Here is a 15,227-nt window from a genome sequence, read left to right on the forward strand (position 1 = left end):
TTTTCATAAGTTTCATGGCAACGGTAAGAATGCAAGTTTAGCACGTGCTTCCGTTGCTGTTGCTGAGCACGACACAAGGATAAAATTTGTGTTACACTAAAACATACATACATAGCCAGCAGCAGTAATGCTATAAGATTGTAGCAGTAATGCTACTATTTACATCTACCATCGTTATGTTTTTTTGTTTTGGTTGGCAGTTGCAACATGAAAATGTCTGTTAGCTGTCTTTGCAGCAGGAGGACCAACTCACTAAAATGTTGCTGTTTGCCGTTTGTTGGTAGCTTGATTGCTTGCCTAGTTTGCTGGTGTTGAATAAATAAAGTGGATAAATAAAATATAATGTTTCCTCTGTTGCGAACACCGGCACTAACACTATTAACAACAACAATAACAACAGCAGTACCCATATTACTCGTAAATGGTGTGACGAGTGCAGTTGCTGTGGCGGCGTCACTAGTTGCAACGGCAGCGATGGCATCTGCACCGGTAATACCCACTGACATTTACACTTTGCCAACAAGCCAAACAACAACAATAACAATGGGATGGGAAGTAAAAATTGTTGAATATAACAAGGAAAACCGCTACAACAACCGGCCAGCGGCATGTCAGCTTGTGAATATGCAATTGAATGAATTTCGTGGCGGAATTAAGGGGATGTGCATGCATATAAGTTCATACCTATGTATGAATGTATCGGCACATATACGCAGGGTGTGGGTGCGTATTAGTGAGTACACAGCAACCTTGAAAGGTGGTATTTATTATAACTATTTGACAAGGCGGAATTTCCACACAACTTCTATTTATTTGTTAAACTGAAAATAAACTATGTATATTCAAATCTGCTTTTACACGGTATTGCCTGCAAAATTAGGAAAAACGATCAACTTTGCGGTGAGTCGGCTTAAAACTGAAGGGCCCTCTATTTGTGAAACAACATCAGGACGTACGCCACTAATAAAAGGAGGAGCTCGGCCAAACACCCAAAAAGGGTGTAAGCGTCAATTATATCTCTTCTTCTTAATTGGCGCGATAACCGCTTACGCGATTTTGGCCGAGCTTAACAAAGCGCGCCAGTCGTTTCTTTCTCGTGCTAACCGGCGCCAATTGGACACACCAAGTGAAGCCAAGTCCTTCTCCACCTGATCTTTCCAACGCAGAGGAGGCCTTCCTCTTCCTCTGCTACCACCAGCTGGTACCGCATCGAATACTTTCAAGGCCGGAGCGTTTGTATCCATTCGGACGACATGACCCAGCCAACGAAGCCGCTGGATCTTTATTCGCTGCGCTATGCCTATGTCGTCGTAAAGCTCATACAGCTCATCGTTCCATCGTCTGCGATATTCGCCGTTGCCAACGTGCAAAGGTCCAAAAATCTTACGCAGAATCTTTCTCTCGAACACTCCAAGCGTCGCTTCATCGGATGTTGTCATCGTCCAAGCTTCTGCGCCATACGTTAGGACGGGCATGATGAGAGTCTTGTAGAGTGTTAATTTTGTTCGTCGAGAGAGGACTTTACTGCTCAATTGCCTACTTAGTCCAAAGTAGCACTTGTTGGCAAGAGAGATTCTACGTTGGATTTCAAGGCTGACATTGTTATCGGTGTTAATGCTGGTTCCTAAATACACGAAGTCTTTTACAACCTCAAAATTATAACTGTCAACAGTGACGTGGGTGCCGATACGCGAGTGCGCCGACTGTTTGTTTGAAGACAGGAGGTACTTCGTTTTGTCCTCGTTCACCACCAAACCCATTCGCTTTGCCTCTTTATCCAGTTTGGAGAAGGCAGAACTAACAGCGCGGTTGTTAAGGCCGATGATGTCAATATCATCGGCATACGCCAGCAATTGTACGCACGGTAGAACCCGTGCAAATGGTTTTTATGAGGAGCTTTTTCTTGGCATTGCCTGCCGAGGGGCAACCGTTATTAGAAAAAAAACTTTTTTTTCATTTGGTGTTTCACGGAGATTCGAACCAACGTTCTCTCCGAATTCCGAATAGTGGTCCCGCACCAACCCATTCGACTGCATTCGACTGTTAAAAAAAAACTACTATAACACAATTAAAGGGCCTTTCGCCTAGATGCCTAGGTGGCAGTTGTGAACAATTCCCAGACGGTGCCTTTTTAAATCATCTTTGACATTTGTCAATTACACAGATACACATTTTTACACGATAGAAGAACGCGTTAAATTTATTAAAACTTATTATAGAATAGTCTATATTAAAAAACAACATATCAGAAACTGATGAAGCTCATTTCATACTGGATGGATTTGTGAATAAACAGAATTGTGACATCAGGGGCGAAGAGATCCCTTGAGTAATTTCAGGAAAACCATTACATCCACTAAAATGTACGGTTTGGTGTGGATTTTGGTTTGGTGGAATAATTGTCCCATTTTTTTTTTAAATGAAATATCTGTTACTGTCAATGGACACTGCTATACGAGATTGTGTGTGGTCTGGGATTGAAGCAATAGCTACAGAACATCTTTATTTTTAGCAGGATGGAGCAACAACTTACACAGCATGGGGGCACATTGCATTACAGGTATTACGATCTAAGTTTTTCGTATGACAGTCTGTAGACGTGCTCATGGTGGACATTTAAGCTATGCCACTTTTTACATATAATTCAAAAGAGCCGTATTTTGAATAGTGAGGGCTGAAAGAATCCAAATTTTTACATGTTTTACATTAAACAACATCTAGCGTGTATTTTGAAGAACTCTTTATTATTCTGTAAATGACGAAAAGTGTTAGTATTCGTTTACCCGTTGCTAGGTAGAATTTATTTCTCCGCTACATGCGTATGTACTATATATAAGCTACCATGCATTGTTTTTCCGGCTAAATTCTGCTGACAAAAGGCTAGTCGCATAATATACGAGTATCACATACATATGCCATTGTGAGCAATTGGTTATCCAAAAGTAACATTAGCTTCTACACGAGGGATTGGAAGCGACGTCGGCAGAACGCATAAACCGGTTGCCTACGCCTAAGCAAAATATGTTTTAAAGATTTAATTTTTTGGAAGAACTCGAGATGTCAGCAGCCAGAGCCTGGGCGACGATTGATAATTATTGAATCAAAATTAACTTGTTTTATTTGGATGTAAAATATATATGTATGTTCATACCATATGTGCAGTAAGAAAAGTAAAAACCAACCATTTTTTTAATATATTTGTGAAACCAAGGATAAATTTTGCATATTCATAATGCATATGTACATACATATGTGTATAGGTATTTACGGGAGCGCCAGTTGTAAGTAAATAGATATGACAAAATGCGAAAATGTACGGATGCTGCGCCATTAACAGAAAACGCTACGGCGATCATATCACAAGACTTTTGAAAAATGTAAATTTCTTGGGATTTGAAAAATTTTAATTTCTTGGGATTTGATGTCGTACCACACCACTAGCGTGAAAAGTGAAAACGAGTAATCATAAATCAGATGGATTTGTTAGATACTAGTAGTTAGCTTTAACCAGTGGTATTTTTTATTTTTATATTTATGAGGCGACCAATCTGCTCTAATTTTCTTCAATTTTACTTTCATGCATTTAGCAACCCCTTCTGCATTCGCTTACTATTCGTGTCTGAATTCATGGTCTGATAATTTACATACATCTCATACAATAAAAAAACAAGGATCAAGACCCCTCGTAGTGCATTACACTAGTTTACAATTTTTCACTTTCAAAAATGGTCCTCGACCAAAAGGCATTTTTTAAACTAATTTGAGGTCGCTGAAACCAAAAATGAATTTTTTTTTTTCAAAGAACGGTTTCCGAGATATTCCCAAAAAACCTGTTTTTTGGGCAATAGTGCAGATATTACCTGCAATCTCGAAAACAGTGCGTGCCATTTCTTTGAAGTGCATAAATTTCGAAAGGCACACATATAACCTACATGGCAATGCATAATTCGTGTCAATGAAAGTCGTAGTTTTCGCAAAACAGCTGTTGAAAGTTAAAAAAAGCCATTTTTGACGTTTTTTTACTAAATTATCAAAGTTTATTAACTTTTTCCTCGAACAAAAAATTTTTTTATATTATATCGACATAAGATGGGTTTTCTGAAAGACAATTTTCTCACCTACATTTGAAGTCTAAGTTTGTCTGAATCGACGAAAAATTGTAGAAGTTTATAATATATAATATATGTAATATAAAGCGTTTTTCAATAGGTGCGCTTCAACTTTTTTCCGATAGGGAGGGCGAACGACGCAATATTTTTTATTTTTCGCTTCTCATTTGTAAACTTTATTAGTATACATTTCATCATGAAACGCTTCACACTTGAGCAACGATTGCAAATCGTGCACATTTTTTATGAAAATAATCGTTCTGTTGCTGCTACTTTAAGACTACTTTTTTCCAAAAAATCATCTTCAGTGATGAAGCTCACTTTTGGCTCAATGGCTTTGTCAACAAGCAAAATATGCATTACTGGGCAGAAAGCAATCCACACGTGATTCATGAGGCACCGTTGCATCCCGAAAAAATCACTGTTTGGTGCGGTTTACATGCCGGCCACGTTACTGTGAATGGAAATCGATACCGCGACATGATAAACGATTATTTTTGGCCGCAATTGAATGGTATGGACTTAGACGACATGTGGTTTCAACAGGACGGGGCCACAAGCCACAGAGCACACGCTACAATTGATTTGTTGAAGAGTAAGTTCGATGAGCGCATTATTTCCAGAAATGGACCGGTCGAATGGCCGCCGCGCTCGTGTGATATGACGCTTCTAGACTATTTTCTTTGGGGTTATGTGAAGTCATTGGTCTACAGTAACGGGCCGGCGACGATTTGTGAGCTCAGAGCCAATGTTGAATGCGAAATTGCTGGAATTTCGGCCGATTTATGCAAAAGAGTGGTCGAAAATTGGGTTCAACGATTGGACTTCGTAAAACGTGCACGCGGTGGTCATGCAAAAGAAATCGAATTTCATACTTAAATGTATATGTTCAAACTCGATAATAAAAAAAAAAATTAGTTAAAAAAGTCAAACCGTTTGTGTTTTATTCAAAAAAAAAGTTGAAGCGCTCTTACTGAAAAACGCTTTATAAACATTTGGCTCATTGATATTTAGTGGAGGTTGATCTTCAATCTGTGGTGTTTGTTATGATATTATAGTATCATGTCGCGCTCGGCAGGTGAATTTGTAGGAAATATTTTGCCGCAGGTGCCGATGGACTGCCGGCTGAGCTATGGTGGCGAGGAGCTGGTAAGGTGTATGCATCAAATTCTGTGCAAAATATGCCTGCCATACCTGCCGATTGGAATTTAAGTGTGCTCTACCCAAACCACACGAAGGGTGATTCTGCAACCTATGCCAATTACCGCGGGATTATTCAAATATGTTTTTATTATATAATTGGTGCTTACACTATTTTTGCGGGGCTAGTCTTTTAAATATCGCCTATAAGGTTCTAGCGAGCGTATTGTGTGAAAGTCTAAAGCCCACCATCAAGCAACTGATTGGGACTTATCAGTCTGGCTTTAGACCTGGAAAATCCACCATCCACCAAATATTCTCAAGTCTTTTTGTTGACTTCAAAGCTGCAACCGACAGTACGAAAAGGATATGTCGCGATTTCTTAATTTGGTATCCCCGCAAAACTAATGCGGCTATGCAAAATGACGTTGCTCAATACCAGCACCGCCGTCAGGATTGGGAAGGACCTCTCCGAGCCGTTAGATACCAAACGAGGTTTCAGACAGGGTGACTCGCTGTTATGTGACTTCTTTAACCTGATGTTGGAAAGGATCGTGCGAGCCATATAACTTAATCGCTCAGGCACAATATTTTATAAGAGTATTCTGATATTGACATTATCATCCTTAACAACCACGCTGTATAAAGAGGCAAAGCGAATGGGTTTGTTGGTGAACGAGGACAATAGAGAGTACCTCCTGCCATCAAACAAACAGTAGGCGCACTCGCATATCGGCACTCATTGATGACTGTTATGGATGAAAGAGACCTCTTTTATTTAGAAACCAGCATTAACACCTTGGAAAACAAATGCTCCGACTCTGAAAGTATTCGATGCGGTACCAGCTAGTGGTAGCAGAGATAGAGGAAGGCTGCGTTGGAGTCAGATGGAGAAGGCTTGGCTTCACTTGGTGTTTCCAACTGGCGCTGGCTGAGAAAGAAACGACTGGCGTGCTTTGTCAAACTCGGCCAAAATCGCGTTAGCGGTTATCGCGCAAATCAAGAAGAATTTCTTCTTTGGAATGTTTGCCATTTCCTGGCAATGGATAATTGGTATTAGATATATGTATATGGGCATTTATTTATTTGTTTGTTGGTTTTATTGGGAAAGTCAATAAACTAAAAAGGTTAACTAAAAAGTTAACGTCAGACCGGCATTATATCCCTTATTCAATTGTACAGGAATTGAAGATTAGTTATAAGATTACTATTAATTGGTTGTAGAATAATAATAATTATGTTAGTTCGAGATAAAGAGAGAAATCAAATGTTTTTTGTCGAGTCGGAAGATTATAAAAAGCACTAAGGGGAACTAGTTTTAAGGCCTATATTTTATGTGGTACACGATTCGTATTTCTGAAAAGTTTTGCGCCAGAGCAAATATAGTCGTGTATTAAGGGGGTATTCTGGTGTAGGCGCCTTAACTTTAGGTATTTTTAAAACTAAGATAAAAAAATGAAACACATTTTTACTATCCATTTTTTTATGGTTTTTATTAATATTGGAAAAGTAAAAAAAATTAATAAAAAGAAAGAAAATAAATTGAAAACCGTGGAATTACAGGCCGGCGGAGTGGGGGCTACATAAAAAACGGTGCTCCATGGTTGACATGATTCCAATCTTTGTAATGATCTAAAACCAACAAATTAATTAGTTAGGATGTCGTTATCAGATTAAGCCAAATCAAAGAAAAAAAATTCACAAAATGGCGTCAGCTTAAAAAAAAAAATTTGTTTATCCTCTGTTTTTTTACCTTTCCAAATTTTTAAACATACTTCAAACTTAAATTTTTCAAAATCTGAGGCATGCGCGATAGACAGATGTATAATAAAAAATTCTTATCAAACTTCAAAGCGATCAGTCAATTAGTACTTGAGATATCATGACGACCATCTCAAAAAAAGTACACAGTTTTGAGAAAATCTCGTTTGAAGTTTGAGCAACAATTCCAATGGAGTAACTTAGATCATATTATATTTGCTACTCACTCTGGGTTAATCGGCGATATATTTCCAGGTATATATTATAGAAGTACAAAGTATATATATATTATATATATATATGTATAGAATATATAAAGGTTGTGTGGGATACAAAGATTTTCTGGAAAGAACGTGTCGTCAAGTCGGCTGGTAACATCTGCCGTTCATTGTGCGATTCGCTCCACTCGGCCGGCTTAGACGCCACGCCACAAAATCCGCTGTATCCCCGAAAATAATTCGAATTTTGAAAAATCCGTTGAAGGGCATATTTTTCCAGATCTAAACTTTGAAAATATGCAAAAAAAATCGATTTTTTCAAATTTCTAGACCAGAATACCCCCTTAACATTTGTGGCGACATATCGCCAACGCTTTTTAGTTCATTTTATTTATAAAAATATTGTTTATTCTTATAACTCAACATTTTATACTTTGTATGAAATTCAAAAAAATTCAACAAGTTTCCACAAAAATTTATATTTTTAATTTAAATAAAAATAAATGAGTTTTGGTATAAAGTATTGAAGTTTGAATGATTCAAAAGTAATGTCGATTTTTGAGAATTTTTTTTGGTGGCGGTCTTGAGCATTTTTTCCTTATAAATGGAAGAAAATGGACAACACAACTAAATATAAATTATCCAAAATCAACGCGAATATTGAGCGAAATAGAATAAACCATAAAACTGCATATCTAAATTTTTCTAAAAAATTCCTAATAAAAAGTTTGGAATTTGTTGAACTTTATTTACATTTTGTATAAAATTTGAATCTTTAACTTATAAGGTGCTTATTGTGGTTTAGTATTCTTATAAATATAATAAAATAATGGAAAAATCCATAGCTGTATATAAACATATAAATATATTTATACAGATCTAATACAAACATTTCTAAAAACTTCCAAAAATCCCCTAGAAGCAAGCAAATCTTTGGCGAAGCTCCAAAAAAGTCTAAGTATAAAAACGAGTACTGCTGAAACCATAGTAACCATGATCTAATATTTGTTCTTTTTTACGTTAAAAGGATGCACTTTTTGGTGTAGGCATATATGTATGAGCATTTCATTCGTTTCTCGCGACTTTTTTGCAGCGGAAAAATTTTCTGCATTCCCACAGCAGCGAAACTAAAGAAGCCCAGCATCAAAGTAATCAGCACATAGACACGTTCGCATAGTAAGCACAGCAAACATATTAGTTTATCTAGGCATATGTGTTAAAGTGGGAGGAATGGACGTGGCATAAGCATCATATTTTCAAGTTGAAAATACATAAATAACCAGGTGTAGTGTGTTGAAAATGTGGAAGATGTGTTGGGGGAATTTCACGTGTGCATGTGGGAGTGCGTGTGTTTGTGGATTACTTTGTATGTGTAACACTCGCTTGTCAGCCACTCAATCCTTACAGTGGCTTATCAGCGAGCGCTGAGTATGCAATTCAAAATCATATTCACGTGAAAAGTCGTTGGGTAAACTATTTTGTATTAGCATAAATTCAGACATCAGCATAAAATTGCAATTTTATCGCCAACCATTCCTCAACAACTTATGCAGTGTTGTTGTGGATTTTTGGTTACTTATTTGCGGATATTTTTCACCTTCCGCTCAACTTGCGCTACACCAATTTACTTTTTTTCTCGTTTTCTTAGCGCCTCTGTTGCTTTCTGGAATTATTACTATGTGTGCAACTTTTTTATTGCCACCAGCAGCGAGTAATGCAAATGAAAAACTACCGTTTGCAGTTGTGTTGCATTATATATTTTGTTGTTATTTTTTCTTTTATTTCTTTTTTATGAGCTGCATAAGGAGGTATGTATGCTTGAAATGTGTAAAACGGCAATAAATCTACTTTTACTTATACTAAAAGCAGCATTATCCAAATTTAATTTAATCTAAGTTTCAACACCCTTCCCTACATCTTTTAAAATAAAGTTAGAAAATAAATACATACATTGGTAGGTGAGGCCAGAGTGCTCCTATTTGCACATAGCTTTTTCTATTTCGAACCTAATCTCTCCTGGAAGGGTTATTTGGACATAAATTGCATAAATTAAAAAAAGACGCGGCCGTAAGCCTAGATGTATTAAAAAATCATTAAATTACATTTCAAACATTTGATTAAATTCAATTTTACCTTTCAATAGATTCATTTTTTTCGCCTTGCTCTAAAACATTAAAATTTATAAAATCACTCTGCAGTTATCAAATTTATCAATTATTTTCGGTCCAATCTATTTGAATTCAGGCAGACTGACCCGAAAATTGATTTCCCAATTATAAAATAGAAATTATTTTTCGGAATACCCTTTTTTGTTCATGAAGTGCACGTTTTCAAAAAATTCAATTTTCTTTTCATGTGCGGATTTCTTATTTTCTTCCAAGGAATTTTTTATTCGAACGGCAATAACTTCTGCAATCTTGCATGGGTTTGAAAAAAATTTATGTATTGAAAATAAACATATTTATGTACATTTAGACATACAAGCTTTTGCTTTAAACATTTTTTTCGACATGGCTATATATCATTCGCTTGAACTAATTTGTAGAGCACTTTTGTTATTCAGTAGCGGATACCTCAAAAGCGAGTTGTTTGAAGGCTTCAGCAGCTTCTTCAGGTGTTGAAAAACGTTGAACTCCCATTTTATTTTCTATGTTCGGGAACAAAAGGAAATCATTAGGTGTAAAATCAAGGTTGTAGGGTGGTTGACCATTGATTCGATCCATTTCATGCTCAACAACTTTATTGAGGGAGGTAATACGTGAGACCTCCCATTGCCTTCGTGAAGGATGATTTGTCTTCGGTGGTTGCTTTTCCTCAATTGTACGAAAATTTCTGGTAAAATTATACTGACCATTTGATTTGAGGATCCAAGATTCGCCAAATCACCCACACCACAACCGTTGTTGGGTGGCCTTCATGAAATTCATCCTGCAAGGAAAGAGAGGCAAATTAAGTTGATTACGTCGAAAAACTTAATAAACTCACTGAATAACAGAACGAATAAAGCTCATAAGAGAAAACCATGTATGTAAGTTTATACAAAAAAAATTAAACTTTTTGATTAAAATATCGAATGACAGTTCATCAAAGTACTATAAAATTCAACCGTCATATTAACTTTATTAACTCTAAATTTAAGCTCCAACCCATAAGAAGGAATGTCTAAACTTTTATTTAACTTTTTCTTTATATCTTAAAGTTATTATTTACTGCTTTCGTTCATTCTAAGATAAGATAAGATTATGCAGCGTTCATTTGGAGAGCTTGCTAAATTCTTTCTTGCAAAAATTAAACGCCTGAAAAAAGTTTATGCAAGTTTGCTGTATTTTTGCTAAAATTCTCTGATTCTGCCCCTTTCTATCGGTCCCGATTGCTTATTGTGCCGGCGGGCAGTAAAATAGTATTTTCAGCTGATCCGTTTTCAAATTTGCTAAAATTTGAGCTCTTAAAGTTTTAATTTTTATACTTCTGTTTAGCTGAATAAAAGCCCGTCATCATTACCAAAATGTTAAGATAAATTTCCAAGAAAAATAGAGAAAAATAAAATTGCGTTTCCGATTCTACACTTATAATTAATCTTAAGCCGCTGTAAAGTAGAGGATAAATATTCTATCTGTCCTTCTTTTTTTAATATTCATAGGACCAAGACCGATTGTCTCCATTTTGCTGCCACATCCTCGCTACCAACAAGTTATACGGGCTATACTTTCATGACAATATACATCCTCGCGTTCCATAGGGCAAGGAATTCATGGAGGAAATGGAAGATATTTTACTTTTTCTCTGGTTGATTACAACTATGACAGCATATATTGCAAGGTATATCCATTTTGGCTGCTTGCTCTCCTATAGGTCAGAGTCTGCAGACATCTCTTCGTTTCACATTTATCAATGGTGATGTATGTTATTGGTGGGTCTTAATGTTCTGCTAACTTTGCATGCCGTCTGATTTTTCCACCTAAGATCCGTTATTCTTGATTGCACCTAGCGGTGTGAATACTGATTCCGCAAGAATGTTATTAATGGCAGATCCCCTCTTGCCAAATCTGCTTTTTCGTTCCTTCAATATTACAACGTCCTGGGACCCAGACTAAGGCAACATCATGGTCTTCGCTCAAGGTGGTAAGGCTGTTTCTTCTTTGTTCCACCAGTTTGGAGGTTCTTGTGGTCGAATTCAGTGCCTGGATTATAGCTTGGCTATCCAAAAGAATAACGATATTGCCCTTAAAAAAGAAGTCTGCGATTAGCAGTCTACAAGCTTCCCTCACTCAATATTTCCATCTGGAAGACACTGCAAGCATTAGAAAGATCTAGAGATTTTTTAGTTCAAGTCTATGAGAATATATATCTGCTCTATTTTTGCAATTTTCGCAATCAATTTTTGTAGCGTCGAAGCTGTTTAGTGAATGTCCTTTCTCCTGAGATGGAAATAGAGTGACAAAGTTCTAATTGAGTTAGTCGCTATAATAGAATGTTTTTTTTCTTCCAGCGACCCGCTTTATTTATCCTAAATGCACTTACAGTTGCGATCTTCTTGATATGCAGATCTATCAGAACAATATGAGTTAGTGTATTAATAACCTCCTTAGAACATGATCAAATTTTACCGACCGGTATTGCACATGCTGATCTTTGTATTCTGCCAACTAGAGCTTTCCACTAAACTACTGATCCATATGAAAAAATTGGTCCATCCAAGCATACAGTCTGCTTTCCATACCCGTTTTTCAATGTTGAGTTTCCAGCTAAGTTTGGATTCCCCTAAGTACTTTGTGCTGCGTTAAATTGAATGAGTTTGTTCATTGATAAGTGCTACGGTAAGATTGGGTACCTTGTATCCAGTAGTAAAAAGCATAGATTCTGTGTCACATATGTTCAAACATAAGCCACAGCGTGATTTCACCTAGCGCCCTTTTCATGATATTTAACGATACTCTCAAAGAGTATCGACAGCGTGGATAGCTTGGAAAGAGGTTCAGAATTACAAAGATACTGCCATCTTTTTGAATTGGGTAATTGAGGTAAATTTCGAATCATCTGTGAAAATTTAGATGAAGACGGATAACAAAATTGCAATCAAAAATGTTTCAAAAACCTCGAAACCATAGTTTTTCGAATAATTTAAATTGCATCGAGTGTAAAATTTTCGATGACTCCATATTTTCTCATTTTCTAATATATAAGACTTAAAAAATCATCTGTGAAAATTTAGATGAAGACGGATAACAAAATTGCAATCAAAAATGTTTCAAAAACCTCGAAACCATAGTTTTTCGAATAATTTAAATTGCATCGAGTGTAAAATTTTCGATGACTCCATATTTTCTCATTTTCTATAAGACTTAAAAAATAGTTTTTAGTAGTAATTGGGAAAGCTCAAATGGATATTTCTCGGACATTAGTTAACTAGCACTAGTCGACGTCTGTTTAAGTGGAAAAGATCTATGAATATGGATAGTATTGAGTTAATAGTTACACCGCCCGTACAAAACATATGTTTACTGTCATACCAAAACTGTCTAGATAAGAGGAAAAGTCATTCCGGTAGCCAAAAACCAAAATCCTCCAGAAATTTTTAAATACATGGTAAGTAATAGGTCAGGGAATAAGTTCGTAGCGTTTTTACCAACGACTTTTATTTAAACAAAAAACAATATAGTTTATCAATAATAAAGTCTTCTCACCTTTCTACCAATTTGTTGATGCCGTTCCGCCAAAAATTGTCTGGTCGGGTGTCACAGAAGTTGCTGAGCAAGTTTTTAAGGACCTCTTTGTTATTACAAGTGACGCCCTTCATATGGTTTGACTGGGAGCGAAAAAGATGTTAATCGGTCTGTGCAAGGTCCGGAGAATACGGCGGATGCTGAAAGGCCTCTTGGAGTGCGGCTTTGACGACATGTGCAACATGGGGCCAGGCATTCTAGTGAAGAAGAATGGTTTGACGATGTCGATCAAGTGTTTTCAGTCCAATAGCCTCATTCACGCGGTGTAGCTGGCAATTTAGAGCTCCTTGTTGACTGTGCCATTCTTTTTGAGCATTTCCGATTGTATTATGCGCTCTCATTCTCTCCAAACTTCTTTAGATGAAGATCCGGCTTGGCTCTCGGCTTTGGTGTATCTACTGGAGCCATCCACCTTTCTTTGCTTCTTATTGATGTATAGGCACCATTTCTCATCTCCTGTGAAGATTCGGCACAAAAAGCGTTGTTTATGACCGAATATTGCGCGATGACGGGCGAGATGCTGAGAAGCAATCTGAAGGCGGCTTTCTTTGTTTTCTCGTTGAACTCGTGAGTCATCCAGGCTCCCAATTTTTCGCTAAATCCCATAGAATAAGGGTGATTGAGAATCGTTTTATGATCGTAGTTAATTTTTTTTTGCCAATTCACGACTGGTGATTTGAGACGTTCTTCATCGAATTCAGAAGGCCTTCCGTTGCGGGACGTGTCACGACGTCGAAGGTGCCATTTCTGAACTTTGCAAACCATTTCCGTGCTGCAGACTCGCTTATGACACACACTCCATGCACGTCGCAAAAGTCCCGGGCTGCTGCGGCAGCTCTTTGACCTCGATGAAATGCAAAGAAAAACGGGTGTCGAAAATTTTGATTTTTGCCTCCTGGGTATTCCATTACCAAGACTCAAAGCTCATAAAAAATACAATTAACATAGTTTTGTAAAGCAGAAAGAGTTCTATAGAATGAATACCAAACAGCAAATAAATCGATGTAAAATAAAATAACGCTTTGAACTTATTTCCCAACCCAATATATGCAAAATAAGTTGTCCATGCTTGTTTTTGAGTAACTTTTTTACTAAAGAAACTAAATAATTTTGAGTGATGGAAAGGTTCATACTGACCTCTCCGTGCTCTTTTACCTGTCTGTTTTTGTAATGCAGCGGTCTAGTTCGCAAGTGTCAAATTGACAAAATTGATTGACATGTGATGCCAATTGCAAAAATTACAAATATTCTCATAGGACGATAGATTTTGCACCACCTTGTGAAATCTTCTCATGGAACCCATTGAGTTCTATAATTTGTGGTAGAAAATCAAGAAGCATACTACAAACTCGAGGATACCTAGTACATTCACCCATACATTTGACATAGGAATTAGTTGAAAGGGAATTTTAGCAAATTATTTTGAAGTAAAACTGCAACCCACAAGCAAACAAAAAAAGGCACTGTGGGATGTTAGACGATTTCATCTCTATGAATAAAATCTATGGCGTAGTTATATTTATCATCGAAAAGCGAACGGAAAAATTTTTATTACAAAATTCTGTATGCATACATAAGCATATGCATGCATACATATGTCTAGCCATACCTAGTTTGTACGGTTGTGTGTAGTCGGTTCGTTTCCCATACAATTTTTCTTGCGAACGTGCGCGATTTCGTTTCATATTAAAATTGGCTTCTTACGAGCTAAATTACACATACGAAGATAAATAGGTGCATGTAAGCTCAAAATATATTGCACAAATACGAAAATTTGCCTGTGCTGCTGCTTGGCATTGAATTTGAGCTCTGGAGTCGAAGTAGTCACCCTTTAGAATTTCCCAACGTTTGGCAATCCCTACAACTCTACCCTTTTTACCTTCAACCGAACAGTGGCAAATTTCTAAAAAAATTTTGATTTGTTTCGTATGAATGTTAGCTTTACTTTTTGCTGTTTTTATTTGTCTTCCGGTCGATTTACCTTTCATGTTTGCAGCGTTCATCCTTTCAGCCACCACTGAGCAATCGACTAAAATAAAAACCTTACTACTGCGTGTCTTCTTCTGCTCTTACTTTTTCTTATGTAAGGTACTTTCAGCCGCATTTTATTTTTCCACTTCGACTCTGTATGATTTTGTTTCTGTAAATAAAGTTTTCGAAAGCATAAACTCTTTTTTTCTTTGGAATTTATAATGCTGGATTTAATTGTAATTTACTGAAAGGGATTTGTATCGTTTGGAAAAATGTTGCTACATTCCTATGCAAGCTTTCTGCTT

General features: G+C 36.8%; 1 protein-coding gene across 1 annotated transcript in view; it reads left to right on the top strand.

The window, feature by feature from the left end:
• The first annotated feature begins 342 nt into the window (after positions 1-342).
• LOC129235832 (uncharacterized) overlaps positions 343-15,227 on the top strand; it is a 159,408-nt gene continuing 144,523 nt past the window's right edge. Inside the window, exon 1 of the mRNA XM_054869879.1 lies at positions 343-733. Within this exon, the coding sequence (XP_054725854.1) occupies positions 343-733 (391 nt within the window). The remainder of the gene's footprint in view (positions 734-15,227) is intronic.

Source organism: Anastrepha obliqua, chromosome 1, assembly GCF_027943255.1.
Source record: "Anastrepha obliqua isolate idAnaObli1 chromosome 1, idAnaObli1_1.0, whole genome shotgun sequence".
Classification (NCBI taxonomy): Eukaryota; Metazoa; Arthropoda; class Insecta; order Diptera; family Tephritidae; genus Anastrepha; species Anastrepha obliqua.